Source organism: Eptatretus burgeri, chromosome 5, assembly GCF_056783735.1.
Source record: "Eptatretus burgeri isolate ZD-2024b chromosome 5, Ebu_testis_v1, whole genome shotgun sequence".
In the NCBI taxonomy this organism is placed as follows: domain Eukaryota; kingdom Metazoa; phylum Chordata; class Myxini; order Myxiniformes; family Myxinidae; genus Eptatretus; species Eptatretus burgeri.
This window is the reverse complement of record NC_140965.1, coordinates 55,995,441-56,021,980: the sequence shown is the minus strand read 5'-3', so window position 1 is coordinate 56,021,980 and position 26,540 is coordinate 55,995,441. Positions and strand designations below refer to the sequence as shown.

Below are 26,540 nucleotides of genomic sequence, written 5' to 3'. Positions count from 1 at the left end.
AGGATCCCAAGCCGCCACCCTAACCACTAAGCCAACACCAGGCTTGCCAGCACAACACTGCATCATATGGAAGAAAATATTCATATCCCATCTAAATGTCAAAATGCAATGAGGTATCTTCCAGAGAAAGTCTCTCCCCCTTTCTGTTCTGGTTAGCTCTAGATCCCTTTAGTAAGATGATCAACGAAGAACACAGATACAGTCTAACCCCCAACAGGGGAAATCCAAAGGAACAAACAAAGGTCACAAACCTGCTGTACATGGATGACCTTTTGTGACAAACAGAGAAAAAACAGAACAGTACTCTCAAGACATTGAAATGAAATTTGGACTGCAGAAACTGTACAAACTGTACATTTGAAGCAGACAAAGCAGCAGCAGCAGCAGCAGCAGCAAGAACAACAACAAAAAACCTAAGAACAATACAAGTGACAGAAGACGAAAGCATCATACAGCAGGGTAGAATAAGACCACTGTAAGTCGCTAAGGGCTGTTTGGGATGAGTTTTTTTTTAATGCTCCATTTCTAGTAGCCTCCTCACGTTGAGGTTGCTGTACTGTTCCAGAAATAAGGTGGCCAAGTTGAATACGATGTTGCCAAACTGTGTTGTTACCCCAGGTTACTGCAGAGTGACCATTGTCTTGACTCACCAGCAGCAGATTACTTAAGGCTGTGTGGGAATTTGGTGAAAGTGAATGAGCAGTTGTAACCACCTTATGCAGTCTTCTAAACTGACAAGACCGTTTTTAGTGGCAGAACGAGACCAAGTCAATTGGAGGACTAGGTAGCTGCTGGTTTACTAGCCCCCATTGGACTTAGTCCGAAACAGGGGCTTATGGATTTGGTCTCGATTTTCGTATCCGTTCGTGCGTACGTGCGTGTGTCCACAACCATATCTTGGACATCTATGGACCAATTTTATTCGTACTTGGCACAAAGACAACACATGATGGTGAACATATGCACGTCATTTTTTTCAACATCAGATCCAAGATGGCCGACTGGCAGCCAATTTAGTTGTAAAAAATCCCGTGTCGAAAACGTCCTCAACCATTTCTCGGGCATACATTTACCGGTCTTGTTCAAACTTGGCACATAGATAAGGAATGATAGCTTACATAACCATGTCATTTTCTTTTCAAGATGGGATCGAAGATGGCTGACTGGCGGCCGTTTTTGTTGTAAAAAAAACCTCGATGTCGAACGCGTCCTTGACCGCTTCTCGGACATGCATTGATCGATGTTGTTTAAACTTAGCAGACAGATAAAATGAATGATGGCTTACATAAGCACGTCATTTTCTTTCAAGATCAGATCCAAGATGGCCGTCTGGCGGCCATTTTAGTTGTAAAAACACCTATGTTGAACACGTCCTGAACTATTTCTCGGACATACATTTACCGACGTCGTTTACACTTGGTATACATAAAATGAATGATGGCTTACATAAGCACGTCATTTTCTTTCGAGATCAGATCCAAGATGGCCGTCTGGCGGCCATTTTAGTTGTAAAAACACCTATGTTGAACACGTCCTGAACTATTTCTCAGACATACATTTACCGACGTCGTTTACACTTGGTACACATATAATGAATGATGGCTTACATATGCACATCATTTTTTTTCAAGATCAGATGTAAGATTGGCAGCCATTTTAGTTGTAAAAAAAAAAACTGGTGTCAAACACGACCTCAACCATCTCTCCGACATGAATTTACTGATGTTGTTCAAATCTAACAAACATATAATGAATGATGGCTTACATATGCATGTCACTTTTTTGTCGAGATCAGATCCGAGATTGCCGACTAGTGGCAATTTTGTTACTTAAATGTATCCTCAACCATTTCTCAGACATGCGTGGTCCGATTTTGTTCAAAGGTGGTACAAGCACAATACATGATGGCATATACGTTCCTCACATTATATTTTGTGATATGATCAAAGATGGCTGACTGGTAGACTGGTAGCCATTGTAGTTGCACAAAAATATGAGTGAGCCCTTTTTTAAGTCCGGGGCTGGCATTTTATGTCTTTTTTTCATGATGGCTTACATACGCACGTCATTTTTTTTCACCAAAATTACTAAAACAACAAGTGCTGACATTTTATGTCTTTTTCACTTGTTTTTCGATTTACCTTTAATTAGACCAGTTAGTTCATGAGTTAGGTCTGCTGAGCCAAAGCCACATTGGCTTGGGTGTTTCAGTGTAGTTTTAAGGGCATGGCACCATCAAATGGCATGGCCAGATAAGGCTCATTTACACCACGTATTTGTGGCCACTTGGGACCAGACAGGGCCAAATTCAGTTGTTCACCACCAATCCGATTAGTCATGAGTAGAGCTTTGAGTGGCAAGAGTCAACCGCTCGAATACCAGGGAAATTCCAGGGTCCTTGTTGCCGATTTTGGCTGTGTCGAAGCGGCCATTGAATGGTCATCACAGTGACGTCATCACACTACTTGATTTAGGAGAGGAAGGGGAAAAAATGGCAGACATCCCCAGAGCCGAGAGAGTTGGACTAGAACTGAGAAAGTTGGACCAGAGACATGACAGGTCCCAGTTTTTCTGGTCAGATGATTTATGGGTTCCATTTTGTATGACATTCGCACAGGTGAACATGTTGAATTGCTTAAATGTTACTTTCATTGCATATCGAGTTCACTTTATCTCATTTTTTATGTGGTAATCTCATGGCTTCTAAAGCCTTCAGGGTGATTAAAACTGTGGGGTCCAATGTAGTATAGTAGCTGACACTTTAGCAGTGGGTGGTTCTGTGTTTTGCAACGACCAGACAAAACATTGTAACACTAACCAATGCAGTTGAACTATTTGAACTTCAGCAAAGGACAGCCATTATTACAAGTACCTACACAATAATTTGCAGAGAAAAATAAGTGATACTTACACTGGGTCATATTCTGGTAGAAATTATCAGCAGCATTTCCATTCTTTTGTTCCATTACTTCCAGCTGGGTGAGGATCGAATAGATTTGTAGGTCCACTCCACCCATCTTCTGCTCCACCTTGTCCATTTGTTCTTCAAGCCTATTGTAGAAGCAACACAAGTTAAAATAACTAATATGGGCCAACACACCTACTTTCTCAATCCTTGGCAGCTTCTTTCCTTTCACATTCATTCTTCTGGAAACTTTTCAGGCAAAATTACAATGAAGGCGGTACACAAATATATTATGGTTCCAATAGTATTGTTAGCTGACTTTTCAAAGAATAATTATATTGTCATCAGAAAGGTTTTGTCAAGCGAGAGATACAGGAGGAGGAAATCAGGAATTACATAAAAACGAGGAGCAATGGCTAGGAGAGGAGCAGAATGTAAAATAATCAGCATGTGTTTAAGAAATTGTGGATGTGCATGGGTTGGCACATGAGTGATCAGCAGTGCATTTGAAAGACTGAAGGAGGAGGACAAGACTGGACACGGAAATGCTGCCTTGTAGAATCCCAGCCAGATGGAAAATATGGGAAAGGACACACACAAGGGCCAACTACTGTTTCCACTCATAAAGGAAATCAGACAACCACTTGGGCATGGGGCCCTGGACACTGAAGGAAGGCAACTTATAATTAAATGGAAGCTGCATGTCAGACAGTATCAAAGGTTCAAGAGCTTTTCAGAAGCCTCATGTGGTTCAGTAATATCCATCCATTACCGTGTCAGAAGTAGTCTTGTATTCAAGAGGCAATACCCAGGTCAGGAGCCAAATCTAATTAGATTCGTGAGTTTGAGAAGAGATAGTGTCAGCTGCAATGACAGACTCCATTACCTTGCTTTTGATGGGAAGAAGGCTGATAGGTTTGTCATTGAGGGGAACAGTTTTGGAACCTTTGCTATGAATAGAAGTAATGTTTGTAACTTCCAAAATGTAGGAAGGTGCCCATCCAAGAGGGACTTGTAAAAGACAAAGGAGTGAGGGCATGATAGAACTAAAGCACATTTCTTGATGATGAAATAACTTATAACATCATGACCAGTTGTGGAAGAGGTGTCGAGCTGGGTAAAAACAAACCTCCATTATATATTTTGGCATTATATCAAAAAACAAACCTCTATTATGGCAGTGAAAAAGTCACATGCTGTAAGGAACATTCGGAAATGGGAAAAAGGTTGGTGCAGGAATGGATCGATTTGTAACCTCCGCTTTTGAGTAAAGAGTTACACCTCCGCTTCTTCTTGAGCAGTGTCCAGTGTGAATCCATCATTTCGGAGGAAAGTAATGGATGGAAAATGTGTACGAAACACTGACCTGATCAGCTCCCACAAGGCTTTGGATGATTGGAATAGGCTGGAGATTTTGTATCACAGGTGAGCCTTATGTTTGACCCTGGCTATCTGTAAGACAGATACACAATGTTTCCGAGCAGTGCGGAAAGACTGCAGGTTATCGTGAGGACGGTTTGCCTTATCAGAAGAGAATTTGAGTTTTCATGTGATTACCTCACCACACATAGCAGTGTAACAGGGTCAAGATGATGGGCCTGTGAAGGCGAGAAGTTAGTCCGTCATAGCAGATATCCCAGGAGCAGTCCTGACTGGAGAAAGTAGGTTTTAGGCCAAACCAATCAACGTTACCAAATTGCCGTACATGTCAGCTCCTTTAGGGTTCTCCAATAACTGCCGAAGAGATGCCCACTTTGACCGACAGAGATGCTGAGGAGGGGCAGGCCAAATTTGAGGGAAAGTTTGACATGACAATGTCCAGTAATGAATGGCTGCCATTTGGGGAGATGTGTGTTGGAAAAGAAAGAGACCAAGTCCAGTCGTTTCACAGAATGACTTCGCTGTTTGGCAATGTACTGAAGTATGTGAACCAATACCAAGCCAGGTGACATTGTGGGAAAAATTTAAGTCTCTATACATTAGGAAGAGTGAGCAGGGGTGAGCAGAAACGGTGTGTCAATCCTTGCAGAGCCTCGTTTATGGAGTCTTCTGAGTTGAGGCAGTGGTGGACCACACAAAGAAACAATATGTTGCTATGAAGAAGCACATGGAGCCAGATACACTCAATCATGTTGGGGGTGACCAGTGAGAGGCATGGATTGTGGAGAATGGAGGTAGGAACATATAAACAGTGACACCATCACTGTTGCAGGAATCAGAGCTGTATGAACAGAGGTGACCATAGCCATGCAGGGAAACACACAGAAGAGACATAAAATGTTTCTGTGAGACATGCAATAATCTTGGCTAACTCAAGCAGACTGGATGGAGAGATCTGTGAATTGCAGACCTCTGATATTGCGGGACTAGAGTAAAAAAAATGGAAGCACAGGAGGACATTGGCAGAGTGGGAGGGGGTGGGCAGGGATAACATTATGCACAATTCCCCCCTTTATTAAAGTGACTTATATGTAATGTCGTGCATAAATAACGCTGTTCAGTTTACAATAGTGTACTGTTGTGAGTTTGCACTAGGTGAGTGGTATTATAATGATTAAATGTAATGAGTGTGATAGTGTCTCATGTCCCTGTCCTTTGTGCTGAACACCACATTGCATTTGCCTCCATCACGACCTCAAAAGTGCTTCAAAAATGCTGAAAACCCAAAGTGGGGGTGAGTACGTGGCATCATGGATGCTCGAATATATAGGCCAGAGAGCCAGAGTGGATAGAGAATGGACAATAGAATATATAGACCAGAGTGGATAGAGAATGTCAAGAACACAAAAGAGGAACAGTGGTCAACAAGGGTGTCAGGAGAGCTGTCGTTTTGGTGGACCTGTCACTTTTGGCTTGATGGTCAATGGCAATTTTCCTGTGCAAGCCCATCTGCTGTCTCACGATATCCATTGCTTGAACGTTTTTGCTGCACCAAGAAGCAGACAGGCACACAGGGCTGGGTGTGGCCTTCTGTGCAGGAGGCCTTGGTTCTAGCTTAGCATGCGATGGGCAGTTGTTTTGTTCAAGCACATTTTCTGTCCTACACCTGCATTGCTGGCACTCTTACTGTACTAAGGAACAGATGAGCATACCACACGTTGCACGTTCTCCTGGGTAAGAGGCACAGGTTCCAGCTACACCATCCACAGACACTTGTCAGGGCTTACACACTTCACGTCAATTTCCCTCTTTGGGTTGTTCTTTGCACAGATGAAGTCATCTCTTGATTAAACCATATACCTGGAAGGAAGGTTCCCCTATGTTGTGCCTTTATGTTGCCTTATGTGTTCTTTGTTGGTTTTGGTTCCTGCACAAGGATAGTTGGAATGGATAAGCAAATATATATCTAGCAACTGCACTGGAAGCATACGTAATTTGTGAACGTTCCTGACAATTATTATAATTACTTAAGTCAATTGTGATGAAAAGATGTGACTTTCTCTGCTTACAACACTGGTATTCCTGTTGCTGACGATCCATTTGCATCCAAGGTCAGAGTTGATTTAAGCTCACTTTCAAAGTCTTGGGGTTAGACAGGCCATAAAAGGGGAGGAACTGTTCAGTTATTGTCATGGTTAGGTGGCTTTAAAGGTCATTCAGACAGATGGGTGGAATATGGAATACCTGCATAGGCCATTTGGGCTTCAGCCCTCATGAAACCCCCGACTTCACTACAATACTTTTTCTATGCAACTGAATAAGTAAATTCCAAATCTATGTCATTTCAAAACAATGTTATCATGGAATAATATATGAATCATTATACCAAAACTACCATTTTAGAAATCCCAAATTAAATTGACAAATGAGTTGGGGTTCATATATATGTTGCAACACCATCGCCACCTGCATTTTCTTAAATCATATCAGAAAATGAGGATTTTATATCAAAGTTTCCATCTTGAGCATACGTACAACTTAACGTCCTCTGCAGATGCATCCTCAGTCGGATCATCTTCATCATCCTCTTTATTTTCTTTGGCTTGTGTTGTCAAACCATTCATCTCATTCTGTGCAATAAAAACAAAAAAAATTAAATTACATCCTTGTAAGAAAGTGGTCAAAAGGATTGGTGCAGCAACATGTAGGACAATCAATGTGTCGATCAAAGCATACCATTTCCCTGTTCAGTTCAATCTTCATCTGTAATTTTTCATTCTTGTCCAGAATCTTGTTTTCATCAACATCGAAACGATTAAAAATCGCATAGATTTTAGACTCCTGGTATCCTAGTCTGACAAAATAGTGAAATGAAGTGAGTAAAAATTAAGTCGCATATCCTACTATTCATTTGCAACAGGTCATTGACTTTCACACCAATACAAATTTTTATGACGGACCCTATGTAGGCATCAAAAAGCTACATATACCAAACAAACTGTCAAATGGAACACCGAGCCACCATGGGAGGATTTAAATTGCATCAGATGTGGCAATAAATTGTTGCTCCCAGCTTGCTGGCTCAATGAGAGAAGACGCCTTTTGCATTTTTGCCAGCTCCAATCTCTACCCGGTTGAGAATCCCATGCAGGCACAGGCAACTCGCTAGTTCTATAAATGCTTGATTGTTGGATAAGTGTGATAGCACCTTTGATTTTATTTTTGATATTTCCAACAATCCTCACCAGTCTGCCTGACACTCAACTACATCTAGATGTTGACTCATTATGGATGCACTAAAGGCTTAACGCTAAAATGCAAAAAAATTGTTCATGATTTCAATCTCCTTCATTGATTTAGATAGTGTACATTTGCAGTTGCACTTACTCTTTCAGCCTGTCATGCCACTCTTCATAACCCATGCTCTCTTCTGATGCATCCAATGTACATTGAATATCGTTGTACTGTTTGATCTTGAATTTTGAGGCCACCTTATTGTAAGCCTGCAAGGTAAAAGCAAGCATCGATGATTTACCAGATGTATTAACATCAGACAGGTTAAAGGTAGCCAATGCCATACACTTGTTATTATGTCACATACACGAGAAATAAATCACCTTGATGGACTATTTTTGGTTACCTGCAAGAGAGTACATTTCTTCAAGAATAGTGGCAAATACAAATGTGCAGTGCCTTTAGAAAGTATTCCCACCCAACGACTTTTGTTGTGTTACAGCCTATCACCTGTCTTGCATGAATTCATATTCAATGGCTAAATAAGTCAGCTGTCTTGCAATTTTAAAATGGATTAAATTTAATTATTTTGTCACCGATCTATACAAAATACCCCACAATGACAAAGTGAATACATGTTTTTAGAATTTTTTTACAAATTAATTAAAAATTTAAAGCTGAACTGTCTTGCATGAATAAGTATTCAACCCCTTTGCACGGAGAGTGGCCAGATAGAAGTCATTCCTGAGAAAAAGGCACATGACAGCATGCCTGGAATTTGCAAAAAGGCACTTGAAAGACCCTGAGAGCATGAGGCAAATTATTCTGTGGTCTGATGAGATGAAGATTGAACTCTTTGGCCTGAATGCAAAGTGCTACGTCTGGCGGAAACCGAGCACAGCTTATCACCCATCAAACACCATCCCTACCATAAAGCATCATGCTATGGGAATGCTTTTCAGCGGCAGGGACAGGGAGACTTGTAAGGATGGAGGGAACACTAATGGAGCCAAAACAGGAAAATCCTTAAGGAGAACCTGCTTCAGAGTGCAAAAGACCTTAGATTGCGGCAAAGATATATATTCGAACAGGATAATGACTCCAAGCACACAGCCAAAGCAAAACTGGAATGGCTTCAGAACAAAACGTAAAAGTCCTTGAATGGCCCAGCCAAAGCCTTGACTTGAATCCCAGTGAGAATCTGTGGAAAGACTTGAAGATTATTGTTCACAGACACTCCCCATCCAACTTGACAGAGTTTGAGCAGATCTGCAAGGAAGAATTGGAGGACAATCCCCAAATCCAGATGTGTAAAGCTGATATAGACATACCTAAGTAGAGTTGAAGCTGTAATTGCTGCCAAAGGAACTTCTACAAAGTCTTGACTCAGGGGATTGAATACTTATTGACGCAAAATATTTCAGCTTTTCATTTGCAATTAATTTTTTTTTTGTCACCGATTTCTGTGACATTGGTAGAAGGCTCGTTGCATCCACTGGCGATATAAGGCAACTGGTCTGGTTTAAGCAGCGACTGAGCTTGGCCATCCAGTGGGGAAACGCCATTAGCATTCTGGCTTTGGCGTGGGAAGAACAAAATCCCACATTAACACCATTTTAAAGTGTGTATTTTCAGGGGGGTGTGGGGGTTTTACTCATTTATTTTATTTCATTTTATTTATTTATTTTTAAAAACCTTCCATTTACTTGGTTGGAGTTTAATTTTTTCTTTTTTCTTTTAATTAAAATTTTTTTTAATTAAATAAAGAGCTCATTCTCATCAATTTTAATAACAGGTTTATACCTCTGAACATTTCATTGATTTGTAAAAAAATTCTTAAAACATGTTTACACTTTGTCATTATGAGGTATTTTGTGTAGATCGATTAATTTTTTTTTAAATTTAATCCATTTTAAATTCAGACCAACACAACAAAATGTGACAAAAGTCAAGAGGTGTGAATACTTTCTGAAGGCACTGTACTTTTTTTTTAAATCATAGTTTTGAACAAAGATGCAGAGTAAATGGTGTGATGTATTTACCCTGCGAAGGTAATGTGCAATATCAAATTCATCTTCTTGCTCAGCAAGGTCTGCTTTGACTGCCGAGTACGTGTCACTGATAATAGCCAGGAACATGTTCTGCATGACACACAATTAAATGAGCTTTCAAACACGATAATAATATTACTTGTTTTACAGTCTGATTTTCCAACTTGGAATTCTTTTTCAGAATGAGCATGGTATTTACTCACCAAAAGCACAAAGAACACGAAGAACACGTATGTTGAGAAGTAGATTGGTCCCATAATTCGATTGGCTCTTTCTATTGCACCAAACTCAAAGTCACCAAGGATAATTCGAAATTGAGTAAATCTGGAAAAAAAAGATCCTGAATTAAAGCAATACCAGGACTGCTTCACATCTGCTGCACAAAGTAAAATGATCAATCTACCATTCCGTTGTGCAGTTCTCTCATGAACAAAGATCTTCAGTGCTATATGCATTCAGGGATATCTAAGGTTAAACCAAGTCCACACATATCAACTGTAGGACAGTTAATTAAGCAGCTGCACTGCAATGTGTTTTTTTCTAGTTTTCCTGAGTGGAATGGGGGAGATTTTTTCCCAATTTATGTGGCGGGGCTTCTTGCCTGACCTTGCTCGAGATTGAAAGATAAGTTAATAGGGTAACAAATGGTACAGGCATGTTGCACCAAATTCCTCTTCCTATGACTAAGCTTCTTTATGTGCTGTGCATTCTTGTACAAGTACTTCATGAAGTATTAGTTAAAGTATTTCCTGATTTTGTTGCATAGACTTTTGGGTTGTGGTTGAAGCCATAGGAACCAAGCCTCACATGATGCAGCCCCCCCCCCCCCCCACATTGTCATTGGTCAATATTGTTCTTTAGCTCCATAAAATACTGTGTGCTCGTCTGCTAGTGTTGAATAATTGCACTTCATAAATTAATTAAATATTTTGGCTTATCACCCCGAGTATACCGAAGCAAGCTCATATATCGTTTCATTGACACATTATGTCACAAGTAATTCTTGGCTAAAGACAATTACCTCTCAAAGTGAGTGGGTTACCTGTGTTAGTGACATACTTCATTATGATGTGTAAATGTACCTCTTTTGGATGTAAAATTAAAACTCAATTCTTGTTTAAATTAAGGTCCAATAGGACCGACTTTGTAAAAGTAATTGTTATTAATAATGGAGAAGTCAGTTGTGAATGTCTGGAGTGTGATTTCAGGCTTTTGAAAACCAGACATTCGATGCTAATCACAAGTGATCAGTCCCTCACTTCATATGACATATCGGTAGATTCTGCTCGAGAGTCCTCTCAAGAAAAGGCTGAATGCCTGATCTCAGAGTTTGCCTTAGTCTCTCATGCACCAAGCCCATTCTATCTATATCCACACTGCCTACTCTACACTGACTATATATATATATATATATATATATATATATATATATATATATATATATATATATATATATATATTATCTGGGAAGGTAGAATAAATTCTGATCAGCCTTGGCAGCTTGTCAGCAGGCAGCAGTGCCCATATTCTCAAATGCTGCACTGCTGCTCTGGCTTCTCCTTTCTCTAGTCGCTTCAACCTGTTCTTCATCTTTGGTTGCCTACTGTCTGCTTGGAAGACAACCAACATCACTCAAAAACAAAAGAAGGGTGCACAAATGGATCCGCTTAACAGACCAGTAAGCCTCCTCCCTCGTCTTAAGTAATGTCAGCAATCATTGCAGATGACAGTCTTTTCTCATCTCAAACAACCTAATCTCTGATCATCAGTTTGGATTCTGTCACAGTCTTTCAACTTTGTACATTTCCTCCTTCTCTCTTATAGACAATGAATGGAGGCTGATGATCTTAAATATTTGTATAGGGCTCTTTTTTTGGACGTTTCTAGGGGATTCAACACAGTCTGACACCTTGCTCTGCTTGCCATGCTTCTGGCCTATGGCATCGAAGGCCATCTTAATTCCTGGCTTGCCAACTCCCTCCATTCACTCAACCAGTGCATTTCTCAAAAATAGAATCCTGTCATCTCCTCTTACTCAAGAGACTGAATTTCCTCAAGGCTGCATATTGGATCCAGTCCTGTTCCTCATATGCTTACGACCTCTCTGAGGTCCTGGACAACCTTCTTCTCCTCTTTGCAGATCACTCCACATTATAGCTTGGTGTTGGCTTAACGTTTAAGGGGGCTGGCTTAATATCCTAGGGTCCTGAGTTTGAGCTCCTGTCTGTCACTCAGGTTAACTCAGCCTGTCATTCTTCTGAGGTTGGCAAAATGAGGACCAGCTTACTGGTAACAGGGGGGGGGGCATTGCATCAGCAGCACAGCCGTATGCTTTGTTCAGAGTATGCTCTGAAAAGTTTTGAGAATTACTTGTTCCAAGAGGGAGTCAACCAATGTGAGATATTTTCTGAAGCACAAAACATATGTCATTTATACACAAAAAGTAACATGTTGGCCTCGTAAATGTATTTAATGTATGTTAAAAAATATATTAAATTAAATAAAAAAAACATGCACTCACATGCAGTTCCCAAAAGTGCTGAAGTCCTTCACTTGGGTGCCGAAGATGAGGTATCCCAACTGAGCATATGCGAAGAAGATGATGAAAAACATAACGGCAAAGCCACAGACATCTTTAGCGCAGCGGGCGAGTGTGGATGATAGTTGGGTCATTGTCTTATTGAAGCTCACATACTTGAAGAACTGTACATTTGATAGAAACAAGAAAATACCCAATTATTTATAATATTATATATTTTCTTATAATTCTGTTCATTAAGCACAATTCTCTCTGAGAGGAAAGCAGGTTCTGATGAAGCAATTCAGTGAGCAAGATTTGTTGTTTAGTGAGCAAAAAGTTTTGTGGTCTGACGAAACCAAGATGGAACTTTATGGTCTAAATGCAAAATATTACATTTGGTGCAAACCCAACACAGCACATCACCCAAGGAACACCATCCCAACTGTAAAGCATGGTGATGGTAGCATCATGTTATGGCACATCATGTCAGCTGTAATTCCTGTCAAAGGTGCTTCAAACAAGTATTAACTAATTGGGGTGGACACTTATCCAACTAAGATATTCTAGTTTTGTATTTTTAATTAATTTTCTAAAATTTGTAGAATTTGTTTTTCACTTGGATGTTGTGGGTTGCAATGTATAAATAAAGGTGTAAAAAGTCTGATTTGATGCAAATTAATTCCAGGCTATAAAGCAACAAAAGGTGAAAATTTTATACATTAACATTATCGATGAGCAAACACCACCCATTGCTTCGCTGGTGGGAATATTAAAGGGGGGGAGAGAAAGAGAGAGAGAGAAAGAGAGAGAGAGAGAGAGAAAGAGAGAAAGAGAAAGAGAAAGAGAGAAAGAGAAAGAGAAAGAGAGAAAGAGAAAGAGAAAGAGAGAGAAAGAGAGAGAGAGAAAGAGAAAGAGAGAGAAAGAGAGAGAAAGAGAGAGAAAGAGAGAGAAAGAGAAAGAGAAAGAGAAAGAGAAAGAGAAAGAGAAAGAGAAAGAGAAAGAGAAAGAGAAAGAGAAAGAGAAAGAGAAAGAGAAAGAGAAAGAGAAAGAGAAAGAGAAAGAGAGAGAGAGAGAGAGAGAGAGAGAGAGAGAGAGAGAGAGAGAGAGAGAGAGAGAGAGAGAGAGAGAGAGAGAGAGAGAGAGAGAGAGAGAGAGAGAGAGAGAGAGAGGTGGGGGAAGGGAAGGCAGATATGCGGTGGAGTGTTAATTATGATTGATAATGTCTCATCAAAATAATGTCTGTATATAAAATAATGATAATGTCTATAAACTGCCATCCCGGTGTTTCACATGCAGGGTGATTAATTGATGTGTGTGCCATCCCTTGGATGGATGTTAAACTGGACATCCCGTTGTGAGGGCTGAAATAGAGATTTCAGCTTTTCTTTCATTTAAAATTTACTTTTAAATATCTTATTTTGATTAAAAGTTGTTTTTTGCTTGCATTTAGTTCAACTTTGTTCAGATGCTTTTTAATGATTCAAAATACATCCAGGAATTGTATCTGGAGACATGAGCCAAGTAAAATACAGTGCAGAGAATATTTCCTCAACGCCATGGCACGACTGTGCTGTCGAAAGCACTCTCTGGTGCTTGAAGATCAAGTGAAGATGCTGTGTTTGAAATGCTGATGTCTTGTAAAAGTTCCACAATAGGGACCCTGTTGATTGCTTAAACAAGAGAAAGACTCCGATATACAGTGCTTCTCCGGACCCACATCCTTATCGGCTTAACCATGAGATGTGCTTTGTGCAAGAACAAATTGAGCCACTAACCATGAGATGTGCTGTACTCAGGAATTTGTTGGTTGAGCGACTCACCACAAGATGTGTCTTGCTCAAAAGTACTTCTCTAAAAATGAATATAAAACCAGGGGTGACTGAAGATAGACAGAGTAGTTTGCTATACTCACGATAGCATTCTGTTCGGCTTGTACACAGGTTGATTGGCTGTTTGATTGATTGCTTGGTTGATGATTAAAGAGGATTTATATACCTGTTCTTGACTTTTTGTGTTGTGTGAAGGTATATTATCCTTGCCGTGATAAGCCATTATATTTGTTGATGATTGTGTCTCTCCTTATTACAGCATAGTAATCCAGGGATCGTTACACACTTACTGCTAAGCTGTCTAGTTATTGCTGGCACCAGCTGGTTCGTGAAAGACTTGGGTCAAATTTCCCTCGACCGAACCCAGCTGAACTGACGAGAAGGTGGGATTAATGGTGGCCATTAACATAAATACACTCGTTAATCCTCCCTACATTAAAAAAAAGTTATGAACCAATTTGCGTCCAACAAACAAATTGATTTAAAAACAGGGTTCATGTGATTAACACCAAATGAGAAGCTGCGATACTGCAGTGATATTTCAGAGTAAAATAACACTACTCCTGTTCATCAACAATATTTGGCTTTTTCAATCTGGGACGCATTCTCATCTTGATCCACGCCGCGAGTCAGCCAAGTGATGCTCACGAAAATGCACCGGGCCCATGACCTTGAGCTCACGGCGGTGACACTTTTCATGGGTTATGAGCATTCTATTTATTTTCAATGTCTTATATTTGTTATTTTGGTATGCATTAAATCCATCTGCATCATTAAGTTGTTTTAATACTTCTTTCAGTTGATTTGGGTGATGGTTTGGATATGTATCGCTTTTGGAATGGTTCTGTCCAGCGTCCATTCCCTCCCCACCCCTCCCTCACGAGCCTGGGCTGGTTTGGTTGAGTCCACATTTACGGTCCATTTATTTTCATAATAAAACGATTAATGTTTTATTTATTTTTAAATTTCGGGTTGCATGCACTAGCTCAGAGACAAAGTAACTACCTCGCGTTGGAATCACCATCATAGCTTTAGCAGTTGTTGAAGTAGTTCATGCTACAGTTTTACATTGTTTTGAGGGGCGACCAAGAAGAAGTACAAATTGGCGATTTAGCGATTTGTCATCATGGTACTTTACGGATGTATTTTGGTGTCTTTTTAAGTCTTGGTAGTTCAGAAAACACTCGAGAATAAAAGTTATGGCTTTTCAATGCAACTGACGACTCTTTAGGAGTTTATGAGCGCATCATTGTGTAACATATATGAATGGGTGGCCATTTTTTCCCTGTATCATCCCTCCACGTGGAATACTTATTATTTTTTATTATACTTCCACTTATTGTGGTGGCATGATTTCATGCTTTCAACTGGCTATGATCAACGGTGTATCGCCACTGCTACCGAGTATGGGGGCACCACTGATGCAATGCCCCTATTACCAGTTCACTGGTACTTATTTAATCAACCTTGGAAGGATGACAGGCTCAGTCAACCACACCTGATGTTAATTCAGTGGCTGACAGGGTTTGAACTCAAGACTCTAAGATCCCAAGCCAACCACCCTAACCACTAAGCCAACACTACTGTACTCCATGATGTATATATATATATATATATATATATATATATATATATATATATATATATATATATATATATATATATATATATATATATATATATATATATATATATATATATATATATATATATATATATATATATATATATATATATATATATATATATATATATATATATAGTTGTGGGCCGGCAGGGTCAGGTGAGAAGACCACGAGGTGGGGGAAAGCTACATCGATTCCCACAAGACTCCCCGGAATTGTAGGCCGTCGCTCACAGATAATTCTGTGACGCGGCGGGTCGCTTCACCGACCATGGACGCCAATGCCTCAACCGCGTGGCGTAGGGTCCTCCTGTCTAGAGTCAAGTTACCTAATTAACCATGCAGTTTCGACTACCGGGGAACCACGCCCTCGGTACGCCTTGCCCGAACCAAATCACTCTCCCAACTACCGACTACCTTTCCGGATCGGATGCAGTCGAGCGGCACTGCCAAGGACGTACCGGCTAGAAGGAATGGATTATCAGGAATAAAGATCCGGCTAAACTTAGATCCGAACCATGCTGGACCAATGGAGGAAAAGACAAAGGCGAGCTGGGAACATTTCTACAATTATTATTTATTTACAATAAGCGAGGAAAAGCATGTGGCACAACAAAAGGTTTATTGGGGATGTAATTCAGGGAAAAATGAGAGAGGTGTGGGGTGCGACAATTATACAAGCAACTTACAAAAGCAGACACAGTGCAGACTTGACATGAGATTAAGAAAATCAATAACAATCACAACAATGAAGACATTATACAGCCATATCTAACGGACAGGTGCCAACACACTCAGACACACACTCAGACAAAATAAACCCAATGAAAGGCAAAGGACTTTTGCAGCCACTGAGGGAGGGAGTTGAGGTTACAGTTTTTGGTACCTGAGCGTTTCAAGGGAAGGGATGCTCCGTGGTGCGGCACCCGGCAAAAGCTGTGCAGTTCGGTCCACAGCCGCACATGTGGTAATCGTGTCTGGTGGAATCCAGAGGCGACAGATGAGCAGTAGGCAGGAGCAGATTAGAGGTTTGGTCGAGGTCGTGTGGGCGAGGACCAGTACAGTACGCGGGCCATCGAGGCGAGACGTAGGCAGAGCCAGGCAGCAGGAACACTTTCACAACAATTCTCTTCAACCTCTCCAACTTGCAATTCTCTTCAACGACCAAACAACTCGCAATTATAACTCGACTTCTCCAACGACCCGTAAAACCAACTCGACACAACTCTGAGGATTGCTCCGTACTTTATAGATCACGGAGCTCGGGGAGGAGCCATGGCGAAACCGATGTCATCGTCCGATCCGAGCATTCCGATTGGACCGGGCCTTCATGTGGTCTGCCTTTCTGGGCGGGGTTTCAGCCAGAGGCCGGCCTGGCCCGCCCACGTCTGACCTTGGGAAGATGGTTGGCGGTGCAACTTATCCGTGTGTCCAGCCGAACGTCAGGATTTTGACTCAGAAAGCGAGAGTCCGGGTAGACGGTGGTATGCTGTGACCAGCGAAACGAGGGTAGCAAGTGAGATGAAGACACCGTGGATCGTCAAAGGAGGGAATAAAATAAAAGGGGAAAATGATTTAATAACCTAATAGCCCATTGCAACACACTCCCTTGTCTTCCCACTAGACAAAAGGTAGGGACCTAACTACATGTATATTGTTACGTTTGAGGGGGGGGGGTATGCATTCAAAGGGTAATTAGGATGTTTAATTAGGTATGCCATGCTGTTCGAGTTTACCAGGATCTCGATGTAATAAGTAGCAATTCAGTGGTGATAAGTTGTCTAGTAAATGTTCATTTCTTCAAGGGGGGGAATGATAATTGTCACGTAATTAGATAGGGACACGGTATAGGGTAAGTGTGTCTGCGTAAACCCCTTTTGGTATTCTCTGAAGACTGGCCGTGACGTCACAGGACAGTTCGCGGATGGCTCCGCCCCGTGATCATGATTGGCGGAAGGCGATGGCAGTGAGCCAATAAACGGCTCGATTGGGAGTGACGAGGACGAAGGATAAAAAGGTTCTGTTCGGGGTCGAAAAAGAAGAAGAAGAAGAAGGAGAAGAAGATTACAACCAGAACGCTCGTGTTTTTTTGGTGTGGAACCTGTGCTGGCAGAGAGCGTCCTGGTTGCTGTGCTGAGTCGATCGTGCTCTTGATCGTGTCTGGGAGCCTTGCCGAGCCTCGTGCCTCACCTCGGTTGGCTCGAGGGTTCTGCTGACTCGGAATACGGGGTCGGGCGGCGGGTGGACCTGCCTCCCTCTCCTGCTCGCGGCTTGGCGCGGGAGCTGGTTCCCTGGTGGCTGTGGACGAACTTGGGCCAGGACCAGGAGGTTGACAGCACTGGGTTTCTCCTGCCCCCCCCCCCTGAGGAGAGCAAGGCCAGCTCGTCCGGCGCCGATCCAGGGACAGTTGCGTCCACACCACGGTCCAGCCTGACCACCAGAGATAGCTGCGTTTTGTGTGTGTGTGTGTGTGTGTGTGTGTGTGTGTACTTGGCGCCTTAGAGGGATTGAGAACTGTATATTCATTGGAATTGTCTGTGTTTTCCCCACGCCCGATCCCACACCATCCCGTCGAATCGCCCCGGATCCCTCTCTTGCCGAGTCTTGTTATTTCTGGTCAATAGTAAAAATAATAAACATCATCAACTCAGTGAAAAGTGACTCGTGCCACCTTCCTCGTCCCATTTGCGGTAGAGCGATTATAACCGCCATGTTTGGGTTATAAATAAATAAACCGCCTCCATCGTTTCGGCTCATTCTACGTTGGCGGGACTGTTCAAGTCCCGTGGACGTCACATTGGTGTCAGGGTGTTGGATGTTCGAACCCCTCTAAATTATATACCAGTAATTAAAATCTCGCCACGAATTGGAATATAAAATTATTACAGAAAAGCGCGCGAGCGCGGGAAAATTTTGGCGGAATTTTTCAAATTTAAATTAATTGGTGGCAAACGGGACTTCTGCACCATGGCGGATGTGCAGATGTTTGAGGAGGAAGGCCACGTGTCTGGCAGCGAGTCGGGGGAAGAGGGGAGAGACGGGGGTAGGGTTGGAACCTCCCCCATTCCGAGTGTGGACCGTGCTTCATCGCCCGTAACGGAGCCGGCAGCGCCGGAAACCGGCACGATGACGATCTGGACAATGTTGGAACGTTTAATGAGTGCAATTACAGCACAGGGGGCAAAAATGACGGCACAGGGGGCACAAATGGAAAATCAATTCGTGACACAGAGGGCAGAAATGACAGATCAATTGAGGGTAATGGGGGTACAGTTGGGTGCACGGATTGATTTAATGAGGGATGAATTGGGGGAAAAGATGGAGAAAATGAAAACTGAGATGCAGGAGTGTGTGGATGTTAAATTGGGAGAAATACAAAGTAAATTCGAGGATAGATTGGAGGAAACAAAGGTAGAAAATACATTGGAGGGGGAAAATATACGGAAAACATTGGTAGATAAAATTGATGCAACGAACATTCGGGTTGATAAAGTGGATGAAAGCCTGGAACGTCATCGTGCCTGTGTGGATGCTCGTATGCAGCTGCAGGTTGAAGAGTGGGGAGAGCTGAGGAAGCAAGGGATGAATTTGGCAGAGGAGGTAAAAGGATTGGAGGCTCGTTTGGACGACAAGATAAAATTATGAGCCAAGATGAAGTCTTGGATAAAGGCCTGGTAGAGCCGTCTTTTGTAAGTAGAGTGTCCGGGTTGGTTGAGGAGCAGCTACAAACTTGCGACAGAGCCTTGGAGGAGGTTGTGCGGGCCCAGAAGATCCTGCGGGAAGAGGTGAATCGGTCCATTCAACGTTTGGAACAGGAGGCAAAATTGACCCATGAGACCCTCACCACAAAACATCTTTGGCCACAGTGGGCTCCGAAATTGGATACGCAGCCACAAGGGTGTTTGATCCCTGGGCTGGATTCGGACAAGGGAGAAACTGAGAAGCGGGCCACCGTAAAAGTGATCCCCCTGGTAAATTTCGACGGGTCAGGGAGCGTTGAAGCTTTTCTGACGCAATTTGAGTGCATTTTCCGACTAAACGGGTGGAATGAGCGGGAACGTACAGGAAATTTGGTGGCAACGTTGCGGGGACCAGCCGCAGACGTGTTAAACGTGATCGAGGAGGGGATGTTGACCAGCTCCCACATTTGCGAGGCGTTGAGCCGTCGGTTTGGGTTTGCAGCGAACTGTGATCTGGTGCGGGCTCAGCTCCAGCACTGCAGATTAAAGCCGGGTGAGACAGTGCAGGAGCTGGCACAGGACATTTACCAATCAGTCAGGATCGCGTATCGGGACCTTACAGTGGAGGCGTGGGACAGACTGGCACTAGAGAAATTTTTAGCTGCTCTTGCTGACCCTGAGGTCCGAGCGCTATTGGAGCTACAGGATCCACCCACCGTTCACCGAGCAGCCGAGTGCGCGGCCAGGCTGGCCTCGTGGAGTCGGCCGGGTCGGGTGCCCGAGAGGCCATTGGTGACGATCCGACAGGCGGAGATCCAGGATCAGGGAGGGGGGCTGGGAGAAATTGGCATTACCCAAATGTTTCAGGAAATTTGCCAGAAACTGTCAAGTTTGATAAGGGGTAATTCGGTAGTTGGTGCACCAAAGAGGCGGGGTCCAGCCCAGCCAATAGAGCAATTTGATTATGGCCGAGGGGGTCCGGAACCGGAAGAGACATTTCACCGATACCCACGGGGGCCTTTTATGGGGAGTTGTTTCCGGAGCGGGCGAAGAGGACACATGCAACGATATTGCCGGTACCCGGCGATAGAGGGACCCTCCAATAGACTTTTAGACTCAGAGAGGGTGAATCCTCCTGCTGAACCGCCAGGTCTATCCGAGATGCCCTTTCATAGGTCGGGTCCGGAGATCACTGTCGGGGGTCCGGGAGACTCGATTGGGCTGAGCATATACGGCCATGCTCGGCTGCTGAGATTGTGGCGAAGTGCCTCCTTTGGTTTAAAAAAAAAAATTAATTGTGGGAAAATTGGCATGGGTTTGTAAGTTCTGCTGGGTTTTAGAGTGACAATCGGGACAGTGGGTAATTGGTAACAAAGCGGGCACGAGTGGCTGTCCAATGCCTGGTGCGTGGATTGGGTGAGAAGTGCTGTGTGAGTTGTTTTAAGTTAAGAAGTGAAATGTATGGTGCACACATTGATTTTTTATTGGACATGGTGTGGTAACAGGGAAGGTCATGGTCGGTGAAGTGTTAGAAATGCAGGTGTCACATGTAAGGCCGATGGGGTGGGGGAGTCATGTGGGTTTTGTGGGTGGGGATGATGTGCTTGTCCACAGGGATTGCTGAAGCTCACGGTGAGCGTGAATTACGACCCCCTTCAAGGAGATTCACCACCTGGTGGCTAATGGTGACAGTGTCTGGAGGCAACTGGGAGAGGGTCTGGTTGGGCGACCAAGGCGGATAGGACCTTGGCGACCCAGGAAGGCCAGAGGAGCCAGTGAGACCCCTTCCAGAGTGTTGTACGGGATTAGAGCTGATGGCTATCGGGGGGGGGGGGGAGGGAATCAAAGGGAGCGGGGCGGAGAAACGTCTGGGTTGGACTAAAGCTTACCTGTGGGCATGGTTGCACCTGAGATGCCCCCATCATCTGTGGGAACCCACCCCACGGCCATGACGGGATTCAGCCTGCATGATTAAAATGAGGACCATGACCTAGAAATGTGATGATGACCATGGTGTGAGTGTTGTGAAGATGTGTGAATCCCACCCGGTCCCGCACAACTTGACAGGTGCAGCAAGGGCATGATGTCCGCATAATTTTGGGGCAAGCAAATTTGAAAATTGGCTCCCCAGGTAACGCTGGGTCTATTAGCATCCACTGGGGGAGGCGGTCAAGTGTAAATATTCTGTGAATAGTGTCGTTAAGGCTTAGAGTAGGAAAGTAAGGTATAAGTGTTGTGTTTTTGTGGAACCTTTTGTTTCCCCTCCCCAGATAACTGGAAGAGTGCTGGGCAGGAGCGATGATCCGGAGGATGGAGTGCAACTTCGCTCAGTGCTCTCATGAAATAAAAAAAAAAAAACAAAAAAAAAACGAATTATTGTTTAGGCGAGGATAAGGCCATAAGGGGGTAATACATTAAGCAGGATAGGTAAGTTAGCTGTGACTCGCTGCCCATTGCCCCTCCTACTTTATTTCGTTAGGTTAATTAGGTGTGAGTCAGTAAGTGTTAAGGCTGGTACGGTAGCGCCTGTGATATACCTTGCAGGAGCTGCGGTACCAGAGGAGGGGGCAGTGTTACGTTTGAGGGGGGGGTATGCATTCAAAGGGTAATTAGGATGTTTAATAAGGTATGCCATGCTGTTCGAGTTTACCAGGATCTCGATGTAATAAGTAGTAATTCAGTGGTGATAAGTTGTCTAGTAAATGTTCATTTCTTCAAGGGGGGAGATGATAATTGTCACGTAATTAGATAGTGACACGGGATAGGGTAAGTGTGTCTGCGTAAACCCCTTTTGGTATTCTCTGAAGACTGGCCGTGACGTCACAGGACAGTTCAGCGGATGGCTCCGCCCCGTGATCACGATTGGCGGAAGGCGATGGCGGTGGGCCAATAAACGGCTCGATTGGGAGTGACGAGGACGAAGGATAAAAAGGTTCTGTTCGGGGTCGAAAAAGAAAAAGAAAAAGAAGAAGAAGAAGAAGAAGAAGAAGAAGAAGAAGAAGAAGATTACAACCAGAACGCTCGTGTTTTTTTGGTGTGGAACCTGTGCTGGCAGAGAGTGTCCTGGTTGCTGTGCTGAGTCGATCGTGCTCTTGATCGTGTCTGGGAGCCTTGCCGAGCCTCGTGCCTCACCTCGGTTGGCTCTCGGGTTCTGCTGACTCGGAATACAGGGTCGGGCGGTGGGCGGACCTGCCTCCCTCTCCTGCTCGCGGCTTGGCGCGGGAGCTGGCTCCCTGGCGGCTGTGGGCGAACTTGGGCTAGGACCAGGAGGTCGACAGCACTGGGTTTCTCCTGCACCCCCCCCCCCCGAGGAGAGCAAGGCCAGCTCGTCCGGCGCCGATCCAGGGACAGTTGCGTCCACACCACGGTCCAGCCTGACCACCAGAGATAGCTACGTTTTGTGTGTGTGTGTGTGTGTGTGTGTGTGTGTGTGTGTGTGTGTGTGTGTGTGTGTGTGTGTGTGTGTGTGTGTGTGTGTGTGTACCTGGCGCCTTAGAGGGATTGAGAACTGTATATTCATTGGAATTGTCTGTGTTTTTCCCCACACCCGATCCCACACCATCCCGTCGAATCGCCCCGGATCCCTCTCTTGCCGAGTCTTGTTATTTCTGGTCTAGTAAAAAGAATAAACATCATCAACTCAGTGAAAAGTGACTCGTGCCACCTTCCTCGTCCCGTTTGCGGTAGAGCGATTAAAACCGCCGTCTTTGGGTTATATAAAAATAAATCACCTCCATCGTTTCGGCTCATTCTACGTTGGCGGGACTGTTCAAGTCCCGTGGACGTCACAATATTAAACATATATATATATTTATATATATATATATATATATATATATATATATATATATATATATATATATATATATATATATATATATATAAATATAAATATAATTTTTTTTTCTTTTGGTAATATACTGTATGTAATCACTTTTTAGTAATGCAATGAGAAGCACAAAAGGATGTAAATATGCCAGATATTAAAAATTAATGCGGAATTTAAAGTGCAACTGACATGGGAGCTCGTAAGCAACCAAAATATACTGAACATATATTTTTGAAAGATTTATATCGAGTTTATACACACAGGGAAAATACAAACAGGTCATTTGTATTGGGATGCTGGAACAAAGTGAGTTCCCTTGTTCGATCATAATAAGCAAAACAAAAAACAACAACCACAAATGGAGTCTATTGTGGAGGGTTGTTGTTTTTTGAAAGTTGCTACAAAAACACCGTTTGGACAAAACACTGTTTGGACAAATTTACAAATATTTATACAAAAAAAACCTACTCAGAACATATAAATTGCTCGATTTTCATTCATGTAATACATTGGCTCATATGCATGTGGTCACCAATGCATTAACCTCATGGACTTGATCCATGTGCTTTAGTGCAAACCGCTCATCACTGGATCAAACATGTGCTGGAGGTACTGATCACATTGGCTCTGAGCAGTTCCCACTTCCTTGCTTTAGCGTGTCACCAGTGACCAAGCATTCGACAATGACATCACTGGGATGGGGGTTCAAATTGCCCAAATTCCCATGTCTTTTTAAAGGGTTGGATAGATTATGTAGAGCGTAAACATCCAAAAGTGCTTACAGGTTAGAGTTTGCTATCCGATTTGTCATCACGAGAATTTACTGCATGAACTGCGACGACTGTGGGAAAGAATACGTGGGAGAGATGGAAAGACATGTGGGAGTTACTGATAAACAACAGCGTGCAGTCCCCCTTTCCTTGCTTTAGACTCTGGAATTCTGATGATTAATTGGACAAGTAGCACCCACATATAATACTATAATTATGCAGGAATCCATCCATCCATTGGGACCATACACTGTGCAGAGCATTGGTGCTGCCAAAGCAGTCTTCTTGGCTATTGGACACAATCCTGGACGGGTTGCCACTCCAACACAGGATACCAGCAAGCTGGCACTCATTTTACCGACCTCGGAAGGATGACAGGCAGAGTCAACCCCATCTGGTTTTAATTCAACAGCTAAGTGAGATTTGAACTCAGGACCCTCAGATCCCAAGCCCATCACTCCAGCCATTAAGCCAACACCAGGCATTATACAGGAATACAGCTACACAATTATATGGTTCTTCACTTCAACACATGGACCAGGCCTCTGCATACACTGGATTCACTTCAAAAATAAATACCCACCAATTGCCTAGTTGGTGGTGGTGGTGGTGGTCGTATGGCAGTTTAGCTGCCAGGGTAGCTCTCATTTCTTGAATCGCGACTGTGTCGCTGATGCAGCGCCCCTCTACCAGTATACACACTGGAACTGGTACTCATTTCGCCGACCTCAGAAGGATGACAGGCTGACTCAACCCCCTGGTGTATTAATTCAGCAGACATGGGGCTTGAACTCAGGACCCTAGGATCCCAAGCCACCACCATAACCACTGAGCCAACACCAGGCTTATTACCTAGTTGATCAGAGACAAGTGTCCGAGATGGAAGCCGGCTGGCACCTTACCCGCACATTTAAGTGTGACTTGCTAACACGTATGCCATCCACAGCAAAAATGAACATTATGGGATTCAAGCATGAATAGCTTATGTTCCACCGACGTTTCTTATCAAGTGTGTGTGGGTCATGTGCAAGAGGTTCCTGGGTTGAACTGTATGCTTTTCGCAATAAAGAGAATCTCTGTTGCAGGGAAAAACCTGAAGACCGAGATGTTTGTTGCTTTCTTAAAATTATTGTTGTTTTTAATAACGACCCAATTAGTCCATCACCCTCCCCCTCCCCCCCCCTTTTCGCATAGCGGGTGATGTGGTTTTGCAAATGTGTGTGTGTGTGTGTGTGTGTGTGTGTGTGTGTGTGTGTGTGTGTGTGTGTGTGTGTGTGTGTGTGTGTGTGTGTGTGTGTGTGTGTGTGTGTGTGTGCGCGTGCGTGTGCATTTTCAGTGATGCATATATTCGCGTGGGCTTCAAACCTGCTATTACTCGGGCAAAATCCGTAATTCAAGTCGTCATTTAAACATAATTTTCAGTATTTATATGAACTAGTACGTGCCCGTAAAAAAAAGAAAATAAAATAAAATTCCAACCGCGAGCAAGAAACAACAACCACACAGGCCGTTTCTTCGCTCTCGCGTACCCGTATGTGGGTGGCGCGGAAGTTCGCATATCACAGTTACAATGATTCACAATTTAGAATTTAATGGCCAATTATTCAATTAGCATCAACGTATTTTACCTTTTCGCAATGTCATCACAAGGAAAAACAAAAAGAGAAGAGAAGAGGGAAACAAATTTACTTCCTGGTTCGGAGCATACCAGCACTCGGATGTTACCGAAATTTATGCACCGTCTAATATGAAAACGATCATAACTTGGGGCATTGTTTTTTATCTATAAATGCGCATAAGAAATTGAGAAATTATTAGAATACACGAAGTCATCACTCTCTGGAAGCCCGTACGTTGTAACCTGTAATGGGGAAGGCGGCTGAGCTTCCCTTCCCCATCGGCCACGCCCATGCAATAACGTGTCTTGTCATTGGTTTGGTAAATAAATGGCTATAACTTGGGAAGCACTTGTTCGATTAATATCAAACCATGAGAAGGCACATCCTCAGGTCCCCAGCAATATATCTGGCAAGTTTCAATTAGATCGGACCAGTGGTTGTCGAGAAACAGTGGTCACACACACACACACACACACACACACACACACACACACACACACACACACACACACACACACACACACACACACACACACACACACACACACACACACACACACACACACACACATTGCTGGAATTATAGATAGATGAGTGGAAACTTCTAAATGGTTAACCACAATTGTTGTTTTCCTGGATGCAAATCGGACTCACGGAGATACAAGAAAGACGAGAAATATCCATGTATGAGCGGTGTTGAGTGCCTATAATTTCCTATTAATACAGGCGAGTGGCAGTAGTGGATAAGACACACACACAAACACACACATACACACACCTTTTAGCAATAGATGCAAAAATCGAGGACAATTCCTCTTGTGGCCCCAGGACCAAAAAAAAATATATATTGTTATAGTGATCATATAGTGTACAGACCAATAGGTCTGTATGGGACGAGCCAGATCAAAGGCCTTTTTGCACTTACACCTAGATCAATTATTGGAGCGTCCATAACCGATTTGGCAGCATGCCAGACTTTTGTCCACAGCGAGCACTCAAAATGGTGGTATGAGTGGACTACTGTGCCCAGCGGGAGAGCGATTTCAATAGAGTGTGACTCGCTAAAGTTCAAGTTATCCACAAAAAGATTATAAAACC

At 43.2% G+C, this 26,540-nt stretch overlaps 1 protein-coding gene across 1 annotated transcript in view; it reads right to left on the bottom strand.

Annotated features, from left to right (window-relative positions):
- The window catches only part of LOC147026479 (polycystin-2-like protein 1), a 76,318-nt gene that overhangs the window by 9,096 nt on the left and 40,682 nt on the right, over positions 1-26,540 (bottom strand). The window contains exons 8-14 of the mRNA XM_085881914.1: positions 12,092-12,273; positions 9,774-9,894; positions 9,562-9,660; positions 7,673-7,788; positions 7,022-7,139; positions 6,821-6,915; positions 2,912-3,051 (exon numbers count right to left, since the gene is read on the bottom strand). Of these exons, the coding sequence (XP_085738040.1) occupies positions 2,912-3,051; positions 6,821-6,915; positions 7,022-7,139; positions 7,673-7,788; positions 9,562-9,660; positions 9,774-9,894; positions 12,092-12,273 (871 nt within the window). The remainder of the gene's footprint in view (positions 1-2,911; positions 3,052-6,820; positions 6,916-7,021; positions 7,140-7,672; positions 7,789-9,561; positions 9,661-9,773; positions 9,895-12,091; positions 12,274-26,540) is intronic.